The sequence below is a fragment of the Anomaloglossus baeobatrachus genome, unplaced genomic scaffold (assembly GCF_048569485.1).
Source record: "Anomaloglossus baeobatrachus isolate aAnoBae1 unplaced genomic scaffold, aAnoBae1.hap1 Scaffold_334, whole genome shotgun sequence".
NCBI lineage: Eukaryota > Metazoa > Chordata > Amphibia > Anura > Aromobatidae > Anomaloglossus > Anomaloglossus baeobatrachus.
The window spans coordinates 21,001-44,720 of NW_027442718.1; the positions used below are offsets into that span (position 1 = coordinate 21,001).

General features: G+C 41.8%; 1 protein-coding gene across 1 annotated transcript; it reads right to left on the reverse strand.

Moving 5' to 3' along the window:
* Positions 1-4,491: 4,491 nt before the first annotated feature.
* Positions 4,492-5,279, reverse strand: LOC142271039 (oocyte zinc finger protein XlCOF29-like). The gene is made up of 3 exons (XM_075332464.1): positions 5,169-5,279; positions 4,655-5,039; positions 4,492-4,571 (listed from the first exon to the last, which is right to left on the reverse strand). Exons 1-2 carry the CDS (start codon positions 5,244-5,246, stop codon positions 4,815-4,817), a joined length of 303 nt encoding a protein of 100 aa, XP_075188579.1. The 5' UTR covers positions 5,247-5,279; the 3' UTR covers positions 4,492-4,571; positions 4,655-4,814.
* Positions 5,280-23,720: the final 18,441 nt, after the last annotated feature.

Below are 23,720 nucleotides of genomic sequence, written 5' to 3' on the forward strand. Positions count from 1 at the left end.
CATGTTCCAGGCTTTGCTTAAAGCCGGGATCAATAAGGAAAGGATTGATGGAAAGGAGAAAGGAGAATTATGGAAGTTGTACAAACAGAAAGTTCTATCCACAAAGAAAGTGACCACTACAAATGTGGAAGGGGGCTCAAAAACCCCCAAGGTAAAGAAATCAGAGGGAAAAGGGGAAAAAACCCCAAAGAATGTGTCTTGGGAAGATTTTCAGTCAGTTTATCCATGGGAAGAACTGTCTGCAGCCGTGGCCACAAAGGTCACGGAAGGAAGGGCTAATACACAGACTGAAGTCTGTGTAAATGAAAGTTCAGAAGGAAGTGATTTACCATAGGTAGCCACCCAAGCCCCCCTATTGATAAACAGCCCCCCATTGGAAAGGGGGAAATGTTCAAAGAGTCCCAGCTTTGATTGACACGGGGGCGGAGGCTACTTTAATTCATGGAAACCCGGAAAAAATAAAAGGACCTCGAGTAAAAATTGCTGGACTAGGTGGTCAATTGATCACCGGGGTTCAGACACAGGTAGCTTTGAAGATAGGTAATTTACCTATCAAGAAGTACACGGTGCTGGTAGTTCCTATACCAGAATATAATTTGGGAATTGATATCCTAAAATGGATGACTCTTAATCTAACCGAAGGAAAATTCTCCTTTGGGGTTATGTCTTGTCATAAGGAAATGCAGATCTCACATTATATCAATGATATAATGATACAAGGACAAGATGAGCAAAGTGTGAAAGATCAATTGACAAAACTGGTTGCTCATATGTGGAGTAAAGGATGGGAAATCAGTGATGCCAAGGTTCAAGGACCGTCTCAGGTGGTAACATTTCTAGGAATTCAGTGGAACAAGGTGCACAGAGAGATCTTTCCCAATGCCAGACAGAAAATTATTAATTTTCCGGTCCCTAAATCCAAACAGGAGACTCAGTCTTATATTGGATTGTTTGATTTTTGGAGACAACATATCCCTCATTTGGGACAAATGTTGGCTCATTTGTACAAAGTAACGAGGAAAAAAAATGAGTTCCACTGGGGAGAGGAACAGCAAAATGTGTTTGAGATGGTCAGGGAAGTGTGGCAAGACATTGAAGGGATTATTCAGTCTACCAAGACCACTGTATTTCATGTTGATGCTCATGTCCCTACTAACTCACTTGAACGTTTGTTTAATTCAAAAGCAGATAAAGCAGCAACCATCAGACAAGTCAGTCCAACAGTTGACAAGGCAAGGTACAGCTTTTTGGGCACACCAGAAAGAGCGACACCTTATTCCGCAGGTTTAGACCTCAGTACATTGGAAACTGTCGTGGTACCCCCAGGTAAGGTAAAACCAATTTCAACAGGATTGGGTTGCCAGATACCAAAGGATCATTATGGTCAAATAGCCACTCGTTCTAGTTTAGTGTTAAAAGGAGCCATAGTGGTGGGAGGGGTAATAGATGCAGATTATCAGGGAGAAATCAAGGTACTGATGCTAAATTTGGGAAATGAACCTTTGATATTGATGAAGCACCAGAAGGTAGCTCAGATGTTGATAATTCCAATAAACTTGTCTGAAATAAGAGAAGGAACTGCCCCGGCAGAATTAACAATACGGGGTATTAAAGGTTTTGGATCCTCTAATATTACAAATGTAGGAGCAAAAATATGGATTCAAAACCTCCAAGGACCGCCCTCAGAGGCAGAGGTAATAGCGGTCGGAAAAGATCGTACTCTCCTGATAATGAGAGCAAAAGTGGAGAAGTGGGAATATGTTCCACAAGAAAAATATTATTTACGAGAATAATAGTGTATCTTTATTTTGCAGAAGGTGTTGTAAATAAGCGGAATCCATGGTATCGGTTACTGGAAAGAGCTCGATAGTGATGACATGGAGAAATTCCTGTGTTTGATGTTTGCCTCTTTGGTCGTTGGATGGACAAGTTTACATCAGGAGGAACCTATGGCGAATAAATTTCTGATGCACCATCACATTTTCAACACACAGATTGCTGGATCTGTACACATTCTTCGCTTACAGCCACCAGTATCCCTTATCTGGATGTCCCGGTATCGATGGAGGAAATCTTAAAGTAGAAAAGTTGTTCTGATCATCTTGCTGATAAAGACACTCGAAGTGTTCGTCTATAGAATACTACAGTACCCATTTCCATAGTGGGATGGATCAATCTTCCATGGTGGCAAGGCAATTTGAATGCAACAGTCACCAATTTGCAATATCTGGCTTTTAAGGGAGGAATTTGGGTACTAAGAAATAAGACTGGACTGACTAACCTGGAATTCATCCCTATAGAGAATATAAAAATAAGTTTTGGGACAGCTATAAATACTGTAGATGCTTTTAAACCCAGCTGAGTGGAAAGGACAATTCATGATATGTTATGGCCTTATGCCAATATGTTCATAAATGGGACTAGTGAAACTTGTAGTAACATATCGGGAAATGTAATGTGTAATGATTCCTTTGAATATCGAGCAAATGCCAAAACACATGATATTCAAGGGAGCTTTTCACATAATATTGCTTTTAGTTTTAATATACTGTACAAAAGTAGTGAAAGTGATTATATTTGTGATTCAACGTTTATCTAAACAAACCAAGAAAACAAAATTTGTGGCAAACAATATTTCTTGGTCATGGTATGGTATATTCCGAGTGATCTTCTTCTAGTGGAATACTGATGATGGAAAATAATCCCTGGGATCAAGGACCGATTGTGATACCAATGTGATATGACTGAAAGAATGTGTGATTAGATAGGAATCATAATCAAAAGATAGGAGTGATCCCAGATATTATTTGACCTATCAATAATTCAGTATCAAAGAGATGTCCTCTGGATGATGACCAAAGAATACATGTCAAACAGGTCTTGAAGCAGTTTCAAGATAATGGGGAAGTCACATTTACAGTTCCACTTACCAGAAACTTGTGGTTGGCTTAAAGACAGGTTTAAGGAAGCTTGCATATGAAATTTACGGCTCATTGCAATATTTCACTAACACTATGGTCAACTGTGGTCGGTCAGTTGTCAACTGGCAGGATGTACAAGAGAATGTACAGGAAGCTGCTGGTGCCCACAGCAGTTTGTGGTCAAGTTACATGAACATGACTCAGCTGTCACATGCTGGTGACCATTTAAACACAACTTACAAAGTTTTCCTATAAAAATACACCGGACTCGCTTAATGTTAAGGGAAACCTTCCAGGACATTGAAGTGTACGTACGCACTGTTCCTGTGATGCAAGAGGCCGAGTTGTTGTTTCCTTATCATTAAATCGAGTTCCCTCCGATGTGAAAGGATTGCTACAACATAACGGTAATGTTGATGCATATTTCTCTTATTGTATAAGATTCTATGACTATAGTTCTAAATGCCTATGTACCATTGATTATATTCATGTGCTATTAAAATAAATAGTATCTTGCTATAAAGAATATTAGTATTCGTGCCTGATTAGGATATCAGTGAGCGCTTCGTAAGTACGGGCTTTCAGCCCCTTTTTAGTAGAATTTAGCAAGACAGGGGTTCACGTGAGTCTGCCATGGCAGAACCCGGCAAAGCCTCGCACGTCTGACTCTGGGCACTGTATACACAGCACAGATACAGCGCGACAGCTGGGGCTGCAGCCGCGCGCTATAACTGGGCTGCCGAGTGTTTATCTTTACCACTGTGAACTGACCGACAGTGCACTTCTTTCCCCACCCACCGGCCGTCCTGTCGCCTGTGATTGGTTGCAGTTAGCTGACACGCTGCCATTCAGAGTGGGGGCGCGTCTAGCTGCAACCAACACGCGCCGGTGGGCGGGGAAAACAATGAACATTGAATAGTTGGCTCCGGAAGGTAAAAGCGTGACCCGAAAGGAGTGTGCCGCCATGACAGCGCCTCGGTAAGTATGCCGCGCTCGCTCTTAGCCCCTCCACAAACGTTTTTAACCTCCGGATTCCGGTCCCCATTGACTTATATGGGCACCGGATTCCGGAGCGGATCGGACTCTTTTTTTAAATCTGGCAGTGATCCGCTGGTACCAGATTATTGGCCGACTGATGAACTCTACTCAGGAGGGTAAGCCACGAAAGACACAAGGGTCTGCTTAACCCTAGCAGCGCCAGCACAAGGATAGTCTGCTCAGCTACGTGAAAGGCAAAGCAGATCCAACTAGTGCTGGCGTGTGCTGTGACCTTCTGACCCATGGGATAGGGGCAACTTCTCTCTCTCTGATAACCTGGTGTCAAAACCCTGATGTAAGTGTTCAGTGTAGAGAACGGGATAAATGTGATCCAAAAGTCACAGCCAGATGGAGAAGTCCCATCTATGATCAGCTCTAATCCTGCCATCTCCACCGCTCTCATTACACAAGTATAAAACATATAATACTGGAGGATAAAACAAGACTGAGCACAAGACCTTCACAGCCGTCTACACATCATAGGGAGATTTCATTGCACCTTCTCTCCATCTACCTGATGATCCTGAGGAACATCGGGATCTTCTTGGTTACAGTCCTGTGGGAGAAGAGGACGGGGACATCTCTCTGGTGTTGTCCTCTTTCTGGATAGAACTGGAGGAGACACATACAGGGACTGAATTCATTCCTTACATACAGATAATTATAGGCCGTGTGTATTTAGTCCTGTCTATTACCTGGTGATGTGAGGGGCTGGAGAACCTCCATCATGACGTCCTTGTACAGATCTTTGTGTCCTTCTAAATACTCCCACTCCTCCATGGAGAAATAGACGGTGACGTCCTGACACCTTATAGGAACCTGACACATACAATGATACCGTCACCCCCGATCCCTTCATAGCGTTACTGTATAATGTCCCAGCATTCCCAGCAGTGTCACCTCTCCAGTCAGCAGCTCAATCATCTTGTAGGTGAGTTCTAGGATCTTCTGGTCATTGATGTCTTCATGTATCGGGGGGTGAGGTGGAGGCCCCGTGATTGGGCTCAGGGGTCTTCCCCATCCCTCAGACACAGGGGCCTGACAGCGCTCACTAGAGGTCTTCTTCACTACTGTGTAATCCTGGTTATGGAGAGACACAGTAATAAATCTCACTCCAGACATTTCCAGAGTCCTCACCTCTCCAGTTCTGTCCATCTGTTATTCCCATAGATAAGAATGATGTAATGTGACGTCATCAGAATCTCTCACCTCTCCAGTAAGCCGGAAGAGGATCTCTAGGGTGAGGTGTAATATCCTCTCCGCCATCTTGTCCCTGTCCATATCCATCCTTCACGGGGCAATCAGGAGAATTCTCTTATATAGAAGATCTCCACTGAGAGGATCCGATATTATAAGGACCTGAATGGGAAGGAGATAAGGCGATATGTAAAATTAATGGAGATAAGGGAGGTGAGATATCATTTGGGTACTAAAAAATATTCAATATGAAATGTGCTATGTAAATAGTATAACTGTAAAAGTAGCACATTATCGTTATAAAAAACAATCCTTCACACGACAATGTTAATGTAAAAATAAAAGAGTAATTGCTCCTGGAATAAGAGTAGGAAAATACAAAAGTGCAAAAACAAATAATTTCCCAGTTTTTCGGTTAAGAACAGGGAATGGAATTAGGATTCGATGTATTCCTGTCTCTAACGGAAGAAGAGGGGCCACACATGGCGTACGGATCTGTGCACTCGGTGACGCACAATTTACCACCCATTTCTTGTATGAAGGCAGCAAAATAGTGAAAATTAACCCCATTACAAAATGTGCCCACATTATATTTCACTCCTAAACTAGAAAAATTATGTAAATAAAAAAGTTTAGATATTCTAAACTGGTTTCGGAGCTTGTATTCTTTAACCCCTTAACAACCGCGGGCAGTAAAATTATGTCCTAGTGGTCAGTGTTAATCCTCTCACACTGCTGCTGGCAATCAATAAAGAAATCAAGTGCATGCCGTCCCCCAGCATCGGAAAATTTCAGTGGTATCAGCTACCAAGGGTAGCTCAAACCCTGGAGATCATGATTCAGGCCGAAAAAAATGATTTATCTCCCACCTGGCATGATTAATCATGTCAGATGGGAGATAAGTCGCCTCCCCTGGTCCCCAAATGCGGCCAAAATGCCCCCCCCCCACCGAATCAACTAAAATGGATCATCCTTCTCCTCTGAGTTCTGTTGTGTCTGTCAGATGCAACATCAAAGTTCTCCCCAGGTCCAGCCAGATCACCCCCTGTCAATCCCTGGTCTCCCGTTGCCTCCTGCAGTGACGATCCCCCACGATCCCTCCTCTTCCTTCTCAGAAGATCTTGGCCACATGTGCAGAGCGGCTCTCAGCCGGCTTGCTGCTAGTAGTGACACTGAGCTTACTGCAGCTCACACTGCCATGCTGTGGACCCGGGGAATGTGAGTGCAGTATCACTGCACCCACACTCCTCACATGGAGGGTTTGCACTTCCAAAAAATGGGGGATACGTTCTCAAAGTGTGCCACCCATATTCTGGAAGGTACAAAATCATCGTAGGACCTCCAAAATGGATTACGGCGGACCGTATTTTTTTTTCTTTTCAATAAATTGCTGAAAGAGGGAATGTGTTGGGGAGTGTTTTTTCAAATAAAATTTTTTTTTGTATTTTTTTATTACTGACTAGGTTAGTGATGTCAAGTATCTGATAGACGCCGTGACATCATTAACCCTAACCCCAACATCCCCATTTATTTCCCCATTTGCCACCGCATTAGGGCAATGGGAAGTGTTGGGGCAAGCGCTAGGATTAGCGCATCCAATGGATGCGCCACTCCTGGGTGGCAGCAGCCTACTATTTTTAGGCTGGGAAGGGCCAAATAACCATGGGTCTTTCCACTCTGAGAATACCAGACCACAGCTGTCCACTTTACCTTGGCTGGAAATCCAATTTGGGGGGTGTCATGGTGTGATATTGTGGGTTATGTACCATTTTGTGTGGGTTCATGTTTTGGGCGTGGTGGTCTGTCTATTCGATATATTGCTTGTCCTGTTAAGTCATGGTCTATCCCCTTGAAGTAATTCTGTGCCTAGGTCTGAGGAAGGGGGCCTGGAATTCATCTAAACTTGGTTTACCCGAGAGATTAGTGATTCTGGGTGAGACTTACAAGAGAGAGGAAGCAAGAATGAACCTCTGAGGGAGACGCTGAGGCTGCGGACAGCACCCCAAAAACACTGTGAGAAACCCCGATTTCCCTGGAGAAGGACTGCTGGAGGAGTGTGACTGAACTCCGGGACATTTATGCCATTCCTGGACTCGTTTTACCCTCCGTGTGGTGAATTATTTGATGGTCATTCTATATTGCAAGGAATAAATATGCTTTGGATTGTTCACTCATCTCTCGCTCTGTTAATTGTGTGATATGGGAAAAAGACCCCTTCACAGGGGGACCCCACTTTTTTTTTTAATTATTTATATATTAAAAAACAGCATGGGGAGACCTTCATTTTGGATTACCAGCCAAGGTGACGCTGCCAACTGTGGTCTGCAGCCGTCTGCTTTACCCTAGCTGTTTTTTTTTTTTTTAGCTAAATACAAGGCTAAGCACCCTTTAGTGCCACATGAAAGTCACTAAATAGTGCCAGCTTAGAATATACAGGGGGGTGGGACATTATATATGTGTTTGACGTCTATTTATCTATCCATCTATCTATCCTAGCTTATTAGGCTGTGTGCCCACGATCAGTATTTGAAGTGGTTTGACTGCGATGTTGTGCAGTACAAGCGCAGTGGCGGGATGTTTAGAAATCTCATGCCCATTGTTCTTCTTTTTTCTGCAGCATAAACTAATCAGCGGCGCGGCTTCCTGAGACGCAGGATGTCAGATTATGCTGTGGAGATGAGAGTGTTCTTCGCAGGGAGAATAAAGTCTGCAGCGGCCTGAACCCGTATCATGAGCACGGGCAGCTGCATTCTCGTGTGGACAACACTCGCATCTCTGCAGAAGGGATGACACTGCGTCGCTGAAATGCGACATGGTGCCCGCAATTTATTTCATCTTTTTTAAAATTCACATGGTGCTCCTTCCGTTCTGAGCCCTCTCGTTTGTCTAAACATAGGTTTTTGGCGACATATCAATGAGCTCAAAAGAAATTTGTATAACAAACTGTGGTGTCCACTTTTTGGTGTTTCCTCTTGAAAAAGTGAAAAATTTGGTGCTAAAGCAACATTTTTGTAAAAAAAAAAAAATGAACATTTTCAATATGAAGACCTAAGGTTATCAAATTCTGTGAAGTACCTGTGGATTCAAATGCTCCATACACACCTGGATAAAATTCATTAGGGGTCTAGTTTCTAAAATGGGATCATTTGTGGGGGAGCTTCACTGTTTAGGCACCTTAGGGGCTCTCCAAAGGCGACATGGCATTTGCTAATGAATCCAGCCAATTTTACAGTCAAATGGCGCTCCTTCCCTTCCGAGCCCTGACGTGCGCCCAAATAGTTGATTTCCACTACATATGAGGTATCTGTGTACTCAGGAAAAACTACACAATAAATTGTATCGCGCATTTTTTCCTGTTACCCTTGTGACTAATTGTCTGATTGAACTAATCATTTTGTGGTAAAAATGTATTTTTTTTACTTTCCCGGCTCAACATTATAAAGTTCACTAAAGCCTTCGGGGGTTCCAGGTGCTCACCAAACATGTAGATAAAATCCTTGAGGAGTCTATTTTCTAAACTTGGGTCACTTGTGGGGGGTTTCTGCTGTTTAGGTACCTTAAGGGCCCTACAAATGCTACATGGGGCCCGCAATCTATTTCAGCCAAATTTGCTTTCCAAAATTCAAATATTGCTCCTTCTGTTCCGGCTCCTCCCATTTGTCCAAACAGAGGTTTCTGACAATATGTGGGGTATTACCGCGCTCATAAGAAAGTGGGTAATAAACCGTGGGGTCCACAACCTGTCAAAGCAAAGTAACACCGGTCAGAATTGCAAAAAATGGCCGAGTCATGAAGTGCAAAACTGGCTCCGTCCTTAAGGGGTTAAAGTGAATGTAAATGAGCCGTTCAGGAATAGCGGAAACTGGTCCTGAACTGGTTAAAGGTGAAAATAGTTGAGAAATGAAGGGGTTAATGATAATGATGACCCCCAAATAATAGAGACCCTGAACCTACCTCTCTAGCTTCCAGGACCTGTGATGATGTCACATGGAGGGGAGGAGTCAGGGGTCACATGATCAGCTCCTCAGTGTATGCAGGACTCTGCTGTGCTGGTTGTCATGGTGCTGGATGAGGGGAAGTTTATGTGTGGGGTCAGGAGGGGTTTACAGTGTGGATGTAGCAGAGCCGTGTGTGTACGAGGTGTACGGAGCGGAGCCGTGTGTGTACGAGGTGTACGGAGCGGAGCCGTGTGTGTACGAGGTGTACGGAGCGGAGCCGCGTGTGTACGAGGTGTACGGAGCGGAGCCGTGCGTGTACGAGGTGTGCGGAGCGGAGCCGTGTGTGTACGAGGTGTACGGAGCGGAGCCGTGTGTGTACGAGGTGTACGGAGCGGAGCCGTGTGTGTACGAGGTGTGCGGAGCGGAGCCGTGTGTGTACGAGGTGTGCGGAGCGGAGCCGTGTGTGTACGAGGTGTGCGGAGCGGAGCCGTGTGTGTACGAGGTGTACGGAGCGGAGCCGCGTGTGTACGAGGTGTACGGAGCGGAGCCGTGTGTGTACGAGGTGTACGGAGCGGAGCCGTGTGTGTACGAGGTGCACGGAGCGGAGCCGTGTGTGTACGAGGTGTACGGAGCGGAGCCGCGTGTGTACGAGGTGTACGGAGCGGAGCCGCGTGTGTACGAGGTGTACGGAGCGGAGCCGCGTGTGTACGAGGTGTACGGAGCGGAGCCGCGTGTGTACGAGGTGTACGGAGCGGAGCCGCGTGTGTACGAGGTGTACGGAGCGGAGCCGCGTGTGTACGAGGTGCACGGAGCGGAGCCGCGTGTGTACGAGGTGCACGGAGCGGAGCCGCGTGTGTACGAGGTGCACGGAGCGGAGCCGCGTGTGTACGAGGTGCACGGAGCGGAGCCGCGTGTGTACGAGGTGCACGGAGCGGAGCCGCGTGTGTACGAGGTGCACGGAGCGGAGCCGCGTGTGTACGAGGTGCACGGAGCGGAGCCGCGTGTGTACGAGGTGCACGGAGCGGAGCCGCGTGTGTACGAGGTGCACGGAGCGGAGCCGCGTGTGTACGAAGTGTACGGAGCGGAGCCGCGTGTGTACGAGGTGTACGGAGCGGAGCCGTGTGTGTACGAGGTGTACGGAGCGGAGCCCATACCTCCCAACATTTAAAGATGAGAAAGAGGGACAAAGTATGCGGCGCGCGTAACAATTTTAAGCCACGCCCCTAACCACGCCCATTTTGCAATCTGTCACGCCCACATCCAATCCTTTTCAGCACTGCTGATCACATTGTATAAGGCTGCGTGCCCACGATCAGTATTTGCAGCATTTTGGATGTAGCGTGTTTTTGCTGTGTCCGCATTGTACAGTACAAGCACAGTGGAGGGATTTCTAGAAATCTCCTGCCCACTGTGCTTGTTTTTTCTGCAGCAAACACTGACCTGCGGAGCATCTTTCCAGACTGCAGCATATCAATTGTTTGCTGCAGTTGCATGCGTCCTCCGTAGGGAGAACACAGGAGACCGCAGCGCACTGAACCCTGATCGTGGGCACAGGCAGCTGTGGTCTCCTGCGGAGGAGACGTGCAGCCCCGCAGATCAGGACGCGCTGCCTCCAGGACACAGCGAGTCCTGATCATGGGCACAGGCAGCTGTGGTCTCCTGCGGAGGAGACGAGCAGCCCCGCAGATCAGGACGCGCTGCCTCCAGGACACAGCGAGTCCTGATCGTGGGCACAGGCAGCTGTGGTCTCCTGCGGAGGAGATGTGCAGCCCCGCAGATCAGGACCCGCTGCCTCCAGGACACAGTAAGTCCTGATCGTGGGTACAGGCATACACACATATACGGTACATATTTGAAGATAAATTCCCTAAAATACATATAAACAGACAAATCTATACACAGTCATCTGCACTGACATACATAGATATATATATCATACATATACACACATTGGAGGTAATAATATGGGGAAGCCGGCAGCAGCCACACTCACCTACCCCGCTTGTCTCTATCCAGCTCCTCCTCGGCATATGATCACTTGGCAACACTTTAACAGACCTAGCCACGCACAGTACACACTGACACCGCTGTGTATGTATCACAAGGGAGGATGGGGGTTTTATATACTATAATTATATATATATATATATATATATATATTTATTTATACACACACACTGTATATATACAGTATATACAGCACAGGAGGGGCTGGGGGCTACAGTACATACAGCACAGCACAGGAGGGGCTGGGGGCTACAGTATATACAGCACAGGAGGGGTTGGGGGCTACAGTATATACAGCACAGGAGGGGCTGGGGGCTACAGTAAATACAGCACAGCACAGGATGGGCTGGGGGCTACAGTATATACAGCAGAGGAGGGGCTGGGGGCTACAGTATATACAGCACATGAGGGGCTGGGGGCTACAGTATATACAGCACAGGAGGGGCTGGGGGCTACAGTATATACAGCACAGGAGGGGCTGGGGCTACATTATATACAGCACAGGAGGGTCTTGGGGCATGGACAGTACTTGAGGGGGCATACATATTAGGCCTGTTTCAGATGTCAGTGATTCTGGTATGTATGTGCTACTTTTTATACGTACCAGAATCACTGACCTATGCAGACCAATCATAATCAATGGGTCTGCACACACATCAGTGATTTTTCACTGACCGTGTCTCCGTGCGGCGTACATGCGTATCCGTGATTGCCGCACAGAAACATGTCCAGTTTTTTTCTGGCATCACTGATGTCTCAGGACCACACTATGGTGTGATCCGTGAAACACGTACCAGAAAAACACGGACATTTAAAATAAAAATCTTTTTCAACTCACCTTCTCCAGCGATGCTGAGTTCGGCAGCTGCTCTCTGCTTCTTCCTGCCTGGCTCATTATGGCATGCGTATTCATTTATGCAGCCAGAGCCAACCCGGAAGTAGCTGCAGAGGTGAGAGAGCGGTGGCTGGATGTATTATCATGGATATATTTTTTACTAGTTTGGTGACTACATACAACATATTCATTAGCCTCTATATGCATGTGTCTGTGGCGTTGTGGTGTCACAATTCTCGCAGTTAAGACTTTTTTTCTATTTCTGTTAACAAATCCTGGTATTTTTAGATGTAAATAGATCTGACATCTGCACACAACCTCTATACATTTGTTTTATGTGCAATACTACCTCAATGACATTTATTGTCACTTAACTGTTAAAAAAGTTGGTATGTAACTAGTGTTGCATTGCCATATTGTGTTCCACTTGCTGGGATTTGTAGTGCTGTGCACCACCAGCAGAAGGTGGACCCATGCTATGTTAGCATTTAAACATTTCTGTTCCAGGTTGTGTTGAAATAAACTGATTTTGCTATTCAGTATCCTATGTTTCCATATGTTGGTGTGCGTACAGTATGTGTGTACAATGTATGTATGTGTGTCCTTTGTGTTCAGTATGTACAGTGTGTGTGTGTACAATGTGTGTATGTGTGTCCTTTGTGTTCAGTATGTACAGTGTGTGTGTGTACAATGTGTGTATGTGTGTCCTTTGTGTTCAGTATGTACAGTGTGTGTGTGTACAATGTGTGTATGTATGTGTGTCCTTTGTGTTCAGTATGTACAGTATGTGTGTACAATGTGTGTATGTATGTGTGTAAAATGTGTTCAGTATGTACAGTATGTGTGTACAATGTGTGTGTGTATGTGTGTCCTTTGTGTTCAGTATGTACAGTGTGTGTGTGTGTACAATGTGTGTATGTGTGTCCTTTGTGTTCAGTATGTACAGTATGTGTGTACAATGTGTGTGTGTATGTGTGTCCTTTGTGTTCAGTATGTACAGTGTGTGTGTGTGTACAATGTGTGTATGTGTGTCCTTTGTGTTCAGTATGTACAGTGTGTGTGTACAATGTGTGTATGTGTGTCCTTTGTGTTCAGTATATACAGTGTGTGTGTACAATGTGTGTATGTATGTGTGTCCTTTGTGTTCAGTGTGTACAGTATGTGTGTACAATGTGTGTATGTATGTGTGTCCTTTGTGTTCAGTATGTACAGTGTGTGTGTGTTGCACATGTAGTGACAGGCAGCACAGTAATTGCAACTCGCCTTTATTTTCAGGAATTATAATCTTTTGTAGGAGCGACACATATCAGAGCACTGACTAATGTAGAAAGGACATGTACAAAAAACACCACATAAAAGAGAAGCGAGGGCCCTGTCCAGAAGAGCTGACAATCTGAGGAAACGGAAACAATAATGCTAAAAACTGTTTTTACTGCTTCACTAGATACATACAAGGGTGTAGAATGAGGTTCCCAATGTACAGGGGAGGTTCTGTATCATCACAAGGTGTAGCAGAGGGTTTTTTTAAAAAAAAAGAGCCGTTTTTTGAGGGACATACTAAAAAGAATGATGAAAAGGAATAAATAAAAAGAATGAAGATAATAACATATTAGGTGTATATTATGTAGATGTATAAAAGGTTTCTTGGGCAAATTAGACATGGAATGATCATGAAATATCTGTAGATAATAGGAGAATAAACGCATATGGCATATAACCAGGTGTATATTATGTTACCTGAGCATTATAGGTGTGGAATGATCATGAAATATCTGTAGATAATAGGAGAATGAATGCATATGGCATATAACCAGGTGTATATTATGTTACCTGAGCATTATAGGTGTGGAATGATCATGAAATATCTGTAGATAATAGGAGAATGAATGCATATGGCATATAACCAGGTGTATATTATGTTACCTGAGCATTCTAGGTGTGGAATGATCATGAAATATCTGTAGATAATAGGAGAATGAATGCATATGGCATATAACCAGGTGTATATTACGTTACCTGAGCATTATAGGTGTGGAATGATCATGAAATATCTGTAGATAATAGGAGAATGAATGCATATGGCATATAACCAGGTGTATATTATGTTACCTGAGCATTCTAGGTGTGGAATGATCATGAAATATCTGTAGATAATAGGAGAATGAATGCATATGGCATATAACCAGGTGTATATTACGTTACCTGAGCATTATAGGTGTGGAATGATCATGAAATATCTGTAGATAATAGGAGAATGAACGCATATGGCATATAACCAGGTGTATATTACGTTACCTGAGCATTATAGGTGTGGAATGATCATGAAATATCTGTAGATAATAGGAGAATGAACGCATATGGCATATAACCAGGTGTATATTATGTTACCTGAGCATTATAGGTGTGGAATGATCATGAAATATCTGTAGATAATAGGAGAATGAATGCATATGGCATATAACCAGGTGTATATTATGTTACCTGAGCATTATAGGTGTGGAATGATCATGATATATCTGTAGATAATAGGAGAATGAACGCATATGGCATATAACCAGGTGTATATTATGTTACCTGAGCATTATAGGTGTGGAATGATCATGATATATCTGTAGATAATAGGAGAATGAATGCATATGGCATATAACCAGGTGTATATTATGTTACCTGAGCATTATAGGTGTGGAATGATCATGATATATCTGTAGATAATAGGAGAATGAATGCATATGGCATATAACCAGGTGTATATTATGTTACCTGAGCATTATAGGTGTGGAATGATCATGAAATATCTGTAGATAATAGGAGAATGAATGCATATGGCATATAACCAGGTGTATATTATGTTACCTGAGCATTATAGGTGTGGAATGATCATGAAATATCTGTAGATAATAGGAGAATGAATGCATATGGCATATAACCAGGTGTATATTACGTTACCTGAGCATTATAGGTGTGGAATGATCATGAAATATCTGTAGATAATAGGAGAATGAACGCATATGGCATATAACCAGGTGTATATTACGTTACCTGAGCATTATAGGTGTGGAATGATCATGAAATATCTGTAGATAATAGGAGAATGAACGCATATGGCATATAACCAGGTGTATATTATGTTACCTGAGCATTATAGGTGTGGAATGATCATGAAATATCTGTAGATAATAGGAGAATGAATGCATATGGCATATAACCAGGTGTATATTATGTTACCTGAGCATTATAGGTGTGGAATGATCATGATATATCTGTAGATAATAGGAGAATGAACGCATATGGCATATAACCAGGTGTATATTATGTTACCTGAGCATTATAGGTGTGGAATGATCATGATATATCTGTAGATAATAGGAGAATGAATGCATATGGCATATAACCAGGTGTATATTATGTTACCTGAGCATTATAGGTGTGGAATGATCATGATATATCTGTAGATAATAGGAGAATGAATGCATATGGCATATAACCAGGTGTATATTATGTTACCTGAGCATTATAGGTGTGGAATGATCATGAAATATCTGTAGATAATAGGAGAATGAATGCATATGGCATATAACCAGGTGTATATTATGTTACCTGAGCATTCTAGGTGTGGAATGATCATGAAATATCTGTAGATAATAGGAGAATGAACGCATATGGCATATAACCAGGTGTATATTACGTTACCTGAGCATTATAGGTGTGGAATGATCATGAAATATCTGTAGATAATAGGAGAATGAACGCATATGGCATATAACCAGGTGTATATTATGTTACCTGAGCATTATAGGTGTGGAATGATCATGAAATATCTGTAGATAATAGGAAAATGAACGCATATGTCATATAACCAGGTGTATATTATGTTACCTGAGCATTATAGGTGTGGAATGATCATGAAATATCTGTAGATAATAGGAGAATGAACGCATATGGCATATAACCAAATGTATATTATGTTACCTGAATATTATAGGCGTGGATTGATCATGAAATATCTGTAGATAATAGGAGAATGAATGCATATGGCATATAACCAGGTGTATATTATGTTACCTGAGCATTATAGGCGTGGAATGATCATAAAATATCTGTAGATAATAGGAGAATGAACACATATGGCATATATCCAGGTGTATTTTACGTTACCTGAGCATTATAGGTGTGGAATGATCATGAAATATATGTAGATAATAGGAGAATGAATGCATATGGCATATAACCAGGTGTATATTATGTTACCTGAGCATTCTAGGTGTGGAATGATCATGAAATATCTGTAGATAATAGGAGAATGAATGCATATGGCATATAACCAGGTGTATATTACGTTACCTGAGCATTATAGGTGTGGAATGATCATGAAATATCTGTAGATAATAGGAGAATGAACGCATATGGCATATAACCAGGTGTATATTACGTTACCTGAGCATTATAGGTGTGGAATGATCATGAAATATCTGTAGATAATAGGAGAATGAACGCATATGGCATATAACCAGGTGTATATTATGTTACCTGAGCATTATAGGTGTGGAATGATCATGAAATATCTGTAGATAATAGGAGAATGAATGCATATGGCATATAACCAGGTGTATATTATGTTACCTGAGCATTATAGGTGTGGAATGATCATGATATATCTGTAGATAATAGGAGAATGAACGCATATGGCATATAACCAGGTGTATATTATGTTACCTGAGCATTATAGGTGTGGAATGATCATGATATATCTGTAGATAATAGGAGAATGAATGCATATGGCATATAACCAGGTGTATATTATGTTACCTGAGCATTATAGGTGTGGAATGATCATGATATATCTGTAGATAATAGGAGAATGAATGCATATGGCATATAACCAGGTGTATATTATGTTACCTGAGCATTATAGGTGTGGAATGATCATGAAATATCTGTAGATAATAGGAGAATGAATGCATATGGCATATAACCAGGTGTATATTATGTTACCTGAGCATTCTAGGTGTGGAATGATCATGAAATATCTGTAGATAATAGGAGAATGAACGCATATGGCATATAACCAGGTGTATATTACGTTACCTGAGCATTATAGGTGTGGAATGATCATGAAATATCTGTAGATAATAGGAGAATGAACGCATATGGCATATAACCAGGTGTATATTATGTTACCTGAGCATTATAGGTGTGGAATGATCATGAAATATCTGTAGATAATAGGAGAATGAATGCATATGGCATATAACCAGGTGTATATTATGTTACCTGAGCATTATAGGTGTGGAATGATCATGAAATATCTGTAGATAATAGGAAAATGAACGCATATGTCATATAACCAGGTGTATATTATGTTACCTGAGCATTATAGGTGTGGAATGATCATGAAATATCTGTAGATAATAGGAGAATGAACGCATATGGCATATAACCAAATGTATATTATGTTACCTGAATATTATAGGCGTGGATTGATCATGAAATATCTGTAGATAATAGGAGAATGAATGCATATGGCATATAACCAGGTGTATATTATGTTACCTGAGCATTATAGGCGTGGAATGATCATAAAATATCTGTAGATAATAGGAGAATGAACACATATGGCATATAACCAGGTGTATTTTACGTTACCTGAGCATTATAGGTGTGGAATGATCATGAAATATCTGTAGATAATAGGAGAATGAACGCATATGTCATATAACCAGGTGTATATTATGTTACCTGAGCATTATAGGTGTGGAATGATCATAATATATCTGTAGATAATAGGAGAATGAATGCATATGGCATATAACCAGATGTATATTATGTTACCTGAGCATTATAGGTGTGGAATGATCATGAAATATCTGTAGATAATAGGAGAATGAATGCATATGGCATATAACCAGGTGTATATTATGTTACCTGAGCATTCTAGGTGTGGAATGATCATGAAATATCTGTAGATAATAGGAGAATGAACGCATATGGCATATAACCAGGTGTATATTATGTTACCTGAGCATTATAGGTGTGGAATGATCATGAAATATCTGTAGATAATACGAGAATGAACGCATATGGCATATAACCAGGTGTATATTACGTTACCTGAGCATTATAGGTGTGGAATGATCATGAAATATCTGTAGATAATACGAGAATGAACGCATATGGCATATAACCAGGTGTATATTATGTTACCTGAGCATTATAGGTGTGGAATGATCATGAAATATCTGTAGATAATACGAGAATGAATGCATATGGCATATAACCAGGTGTATATTATGTTACCTGAGCATTATAGGTGTGGAATGATCATGAAATATCTGTAGATAATAGGAAAATGAACGCATATGGCATATAACCAGGTGTATATTATGTTACCTGAGCATTATAGGTGTGGAATGATCATGAAATATCTGTAGATAATAGGAGAATGAACGCATATGGCATATAACCAGGTGTATATTATGTTACCTGAGCATTATAGGTGTGGAATGATCATGAAATGTCTGTAGATAATAGGAAAATGAACGCATATGGCATATAACCAGGTGTATATTATGTTACCTGAGCATTATAGGTGTGGAATGATCATAATATATCTGTAGATAATAGGAGAATGAACGCATATGGCATATAACCAGCTGTATATTATGTTACCTGAGCATTATAGGTGTGGAATGATCATGAAATATCTGTAGATAATAGGAGAATGAATGCATATGGCATATAACCAGGTGTATATTATGTTACCTGAGCATTATAGGTGTGGAATGATCATGAAATATCTGTAGATAATAGGAGAATGAATGCATATGGCATATAACCAGGTGTATATTATGTTACCTGAGCATTATAGGTGTGGAATGATCATGAAATATCTGTAGATAATAGGAGAATGAATGCATATAGCATATAACCAGGTGGATATTATGTTACCTGAGCATTATAGGTGTGGAATGATCATGAAATATCTGTAGATAATAGGAGAATGAACGCATATGGCATATAACCAGATGTATATTATGTTACCTGAGCATTATAGGTGTGGAATGATCATGAAATATCTGTAGATAATAGGAGAATGAATGCATATGGCATATAACCAGGTGTATATTATGTTACCTGAGCATTATAGGTGTGGAATGATCATGAAATATCTGTAGATAATAGGAGAATGAATGCATATGGCATATAACCAGGTGTATATTACGTTACCTGAGCATTATAGGTGTGGAATGATCATGAAATATCTGTAGATAATAGGAGAATGAATGCATATGGCATATAACCAGGTGTATATTACGTTACCTGAGCATTAAAGGTGTGGAATGATTATGAAATATCTGTAGATAATAGGAGAATGAAGGCATATGGCATATAACCTGGTGTATATTATGTTACCTGAGCATTATAGGCGTGGAACTATTATGAAATATCTGTAGATAATAGGAGAATGAACACATATGGCATATAACCAGGTGTATATTATGTTACCTGAGCATTATAGGTGTGGAATGATCAAAATATATGTAGATAATAGGAGAATGAAGGCATATGGCATATAACCTGGTGTATATTATGTTACCTGAGCATTATAGGTGTGGAATGATCATGAAATATCTGTAGATAATAGGAGAATTAACGCATATGGCATATAACCAGGTGGATATTATGTTACCTGAGCATTATAGGTGTGGAATGATCATGAAATATCTGTAGATAATAGGAGAATGAATGCATATGGCATATAACCAGGTGTATATTATGTTACCTGAGCATTATAGGTGTGGAATGATCAAAATATATCTGTAGATAATAGGAGAATGAACGCATATGGCATATAACCAGGTGGATATTATGTTACCTGAGCATTATAGGTGTGGAATAATCATGAAATATCTGTAGAAAATAGGAAAATGAATGCATACAGCATATAACCATGTGTATATTAGGTTACCTGAGCATTAAAAAACTGAAAAGCGATAGTGTTGGCCCCCTTAAAAATAGTCTTGGTGAAATGGTGGAAGGGGATGAGGGTAAAGCCAACCTGCTGAATGACTTTTTTTCTATGGTTTTTATACTAGAAAATGCCATGGCAGATGACATGACCAGTGATACCATAAATTCACCCTTGAATATTACCTGCTTAACCCAGCAGGAAGTACGCCGCCGCCTCAAAATCACTAAGGGTGAGAAATCTCCGGGCCCGGATGGCATACACCCCAGAGTACTACAGGAATTGAGTTCTGTGATAGATAGACCATTATTTTTAATCTTCCCAGATTCCTTAATAACAGGGTCGGTACCGCAGGACTGGCGCATAGCAAATGTGGTGCCAATATTCAAAAAGGGGACAAAAACTGAGCCGGGAAATTATAGGCCGGTAAGTTTAACCTCTACGGTTGGTGAAATCCTTGAGGGTTTCTTGAGAGATGCTATACTGGAGTATCTGAAGAAAAATAACCTTATGACAGAGTATCAACATGGGTTTATGAGGGATCGATTCTGTCAAACTAATTTGATCAGCTTCTATGAAGAGGTAAGTTCAAGCCTGGACCAGGGAAATGCAGTGGATGTTGTGTATATGGACTTTTCAAAAGCTTTTGATGCGGTGCCACACAAAAGGTTGGTACATAAAATGAGAATAATGGGGATAGTGAAAAATATGTGTAACTGGGTTAAAAACTGGCTCAGTGATAGGAAACAAAGGGTGGTTATTAATGGTATGTACTCGGACTGGGTCTCAGTTCATAGTGGGGTACCACAGGGGTCAGTATTGGGCCCACTTCTTTTCAACATATTTATAAATGACCTTGTTGGGGGCATGCGGAGTAGAATTTCAATATTTGCAGATGATACTAAACTCTGCAGGGTAATCAATACAGAGGAGGATAATTTTATATTACAGGGAGATTTATGTAAATTGGAGGATTGGGCTGAGAAGTGGCAATTGAAGTTTAATGTAGATAAATGTAAGGTCATGCACTTGGGTAGAGGAAATAACATTTATGATTATGTACTTAATCGTAGAACACTGGGTAAAACAGACACAGAAAAAGACTTGGGTGTATTGGTGGATGGTAAACTTCACTTTAGTGGACAGTGTCAGGCAGCTTCTGCCAGGGCTAATAAAATAATGGGATGTATTAAAAGAGGTATAAGTGTTCATGAAAAAAATATAGTTCTACCTCTGTACAAGTCACTAGTGCGACCACACTTAGAATACTGTGTACAATTCTGGTCACCGATATATAAGAAGGACATAGCTGAACTGGAGAGGGTGCAGAGAAGAGCCACCAAGATTATTAGAGGAATGGGTGGGCTGCAATACCAAGACAGGTTATTAAACTTGGGGTTATTTAGTTTGGAAAAACGAAGGCTTAGGGGGGATCTAATCACAATGTATAAATATATGAGGGGACAGTACAGAGACCTTTCCAAAGATCTTTTTACACCAAGGCCTGCGACTGGAACACGGGGGCATCCACTACGTCTTGAGGAAAGAAGGTTTAATCATAATCACAGACGAGGATTCTTTACTGTACGAGCAGTGAGACTATGGAACTCTCTGCCACATGATGTTGTAATGAGTGATTCACTACTAACATTTAAGCAGAGCCTGGACGCCTTTCTTGAAAAATGTAATATTACCAGTTATGTATATTAGATTTTATGACAGGGTATTGATCCAGGGAACTAGTCTGATTGCCGGATGTGGAGTCAGGAAGGAAATTTTTTCCCCATTGGAACTTGTTTGCCACATTGGGGTTTTTTTTGCCTTCCTCTGGATCAACATGTTAGGCTACGGGTTGAACTAGATGGACTTAGAGTCTCCCTTCAACCTTAAAAACTATGATACTATGATCAAAGATTTCACACCGGGGAGAAGCCATTTTCATGTTCAGAGTGTGGGAAAGGTTTTAGTCAGAAATCAGACCTTGTTAGACATCAGAAAATTCACACACGGGAAAAGCCATTTTCATGTTCAGAGTGTGGGAAATGTTTTATTCGGAAATCAGAACTTGTTGGGCATCAAAGATTTCACACCGGGGACAAGCCATTTTCATGTTCAGAGTGTGAAAAATGTTTTATTCAGAAATCAGACCTTGTTAGACATCACAAAATTCACAAAGGGGAGAATCCTGTGTGAAAAGGCTCCACCGTGAGTGGTTCTAACCATACAAGGGGTTTCACTTGCAGTAAATATAAGCAGACTAGATTTCAGCAATTCAGCAGCATTAGGCTAGGTTCGCACACTGCGTCTTTTTGACGCTGCGTTTTTGTGCGTTTTTGGCCGCTAAAAACGCACAAAAACGCACCTGCGTCGAAAAAACGCATGCGTTTTTTCCGCGATTTCGTGCGTTTTTGGCTGAGTTTTGCTGCGTTTTTGATCTCTGCGTTTTGCTGCGTTTTTCCAATGCATTGCATGGGCGGAAAACGCAGAAAAACGCAGGAAAGAACTGACATGTCCATTTTTTTTTTTAACTCAAAGACGCAGGTAAAAAAAACAGATGTGTGCGGACAGCAAAAATGAAAACTCATAGACTTTGCTGGGGAAGCAAAGTCCTGCAGTTTTGAGGCCAAAAACGCACCCGAAAAATGCGCAAAAACGCCGCTAAAAACGCACTGTGCGCACATAGCCTTAGATCAAATTCTGCTGATCCTAGTGTGTCTTCCCCACTGCTAGCCAGTGTTGGAGAGACAATAGTTCACAAAACATTGACCAAGCAACCCCTCCTGTATGGACCACTACCCCACCTACAGTCCATGAGAAATACTCATCTCTTCCTCCTTCTATTGAGGTTATTAAAATACAGATTTCTTCTATTGCTCCTATCACTACTAATACAACGCTTATGGGGGCAAATACTCTGTCCTCGGATCTTAATAAGGTTTTTGATACCAATACAGACAAATTCAACACTAATACACAACAGGATTTGGCTATCATTGAGATGCAAATCGATAAATTGAGGAAAGAGAGATCTGTGGTTTCTTTGATGGCAGCTAATTCCAGCTCCTTTAAGGAGATTGGAATAGTTGACTCTGTATCTAAAGGCCCCGTTACACGCAACGACATATCTAACGATATGTCGTCGGGGTCACGGAATTCATGACGCACATCCAGCGTCATTAGCAACGTCGTTGCGTGTAACAGCTCCGAGCAAGTGTTAACGATCAAAATACCTTATCGTTGATCGTTGACACGTTCATTTTCAAAATCTCGTTGGTCGTTGTGGACGTTTGTTGTTCGTCGTTCCTGAGGCAGCACACATCGCTACGTGTGACACCTCGGGAACGACGAACAACAGCTTACCTGCGTCCTCCGGCAACGAGGTGGGCATGTCGTTAATGCGACTGTTTTCCGCCCCTCCGCTTCTATTGGTCGGCCGCTGTGTGACGTCGCTATGACAGCGCACGAACTTCCCCCTTAGCGAAAAGGTTGTTCGCTGCCCACAGCGACGTCACTCGGAATGTATGTACGTCTGACGGGGCCTAGAAATATTGTGCGCCACGGGCAGCAATTTGCCTGTGACACACAAACGACGGGGGCAGGTGCTTTCACGAGCAACATCGCTAGCGATGTCGCTGCGTGTAAAGCGCCCTTAAGCCTCTGGCATCTGATCGAAATATTAACCCTCTAGTATCTAATACATGTAACAATACTTAATTTGATTTGCTTGATCTCACCATGCCTGATAATATAGAGGATTTTACTGCAACCCCTGGTTAATCCTCTACACTACCTGATCATAATAAACTTATCACTATTGA

What these genes read in the sequence shown, in the direction of transcription:
- LOC142271039 (XM_075332464.1), bottom strand. Translation starts at nt 5,246, where the DNA reads ATGGATATGGACAGGGACAAGATGGCGGAGAGGATATTACACCTCACC. An exon ending in TCTTCCGGCTTACTGGAGAG is followed by an intron (nt 5,040 to 5,168) that starts GTGAGAGATTCT and finishes CTCCATAACCAG; the next exon opens with GATTACACAGTAGTGAAGAA.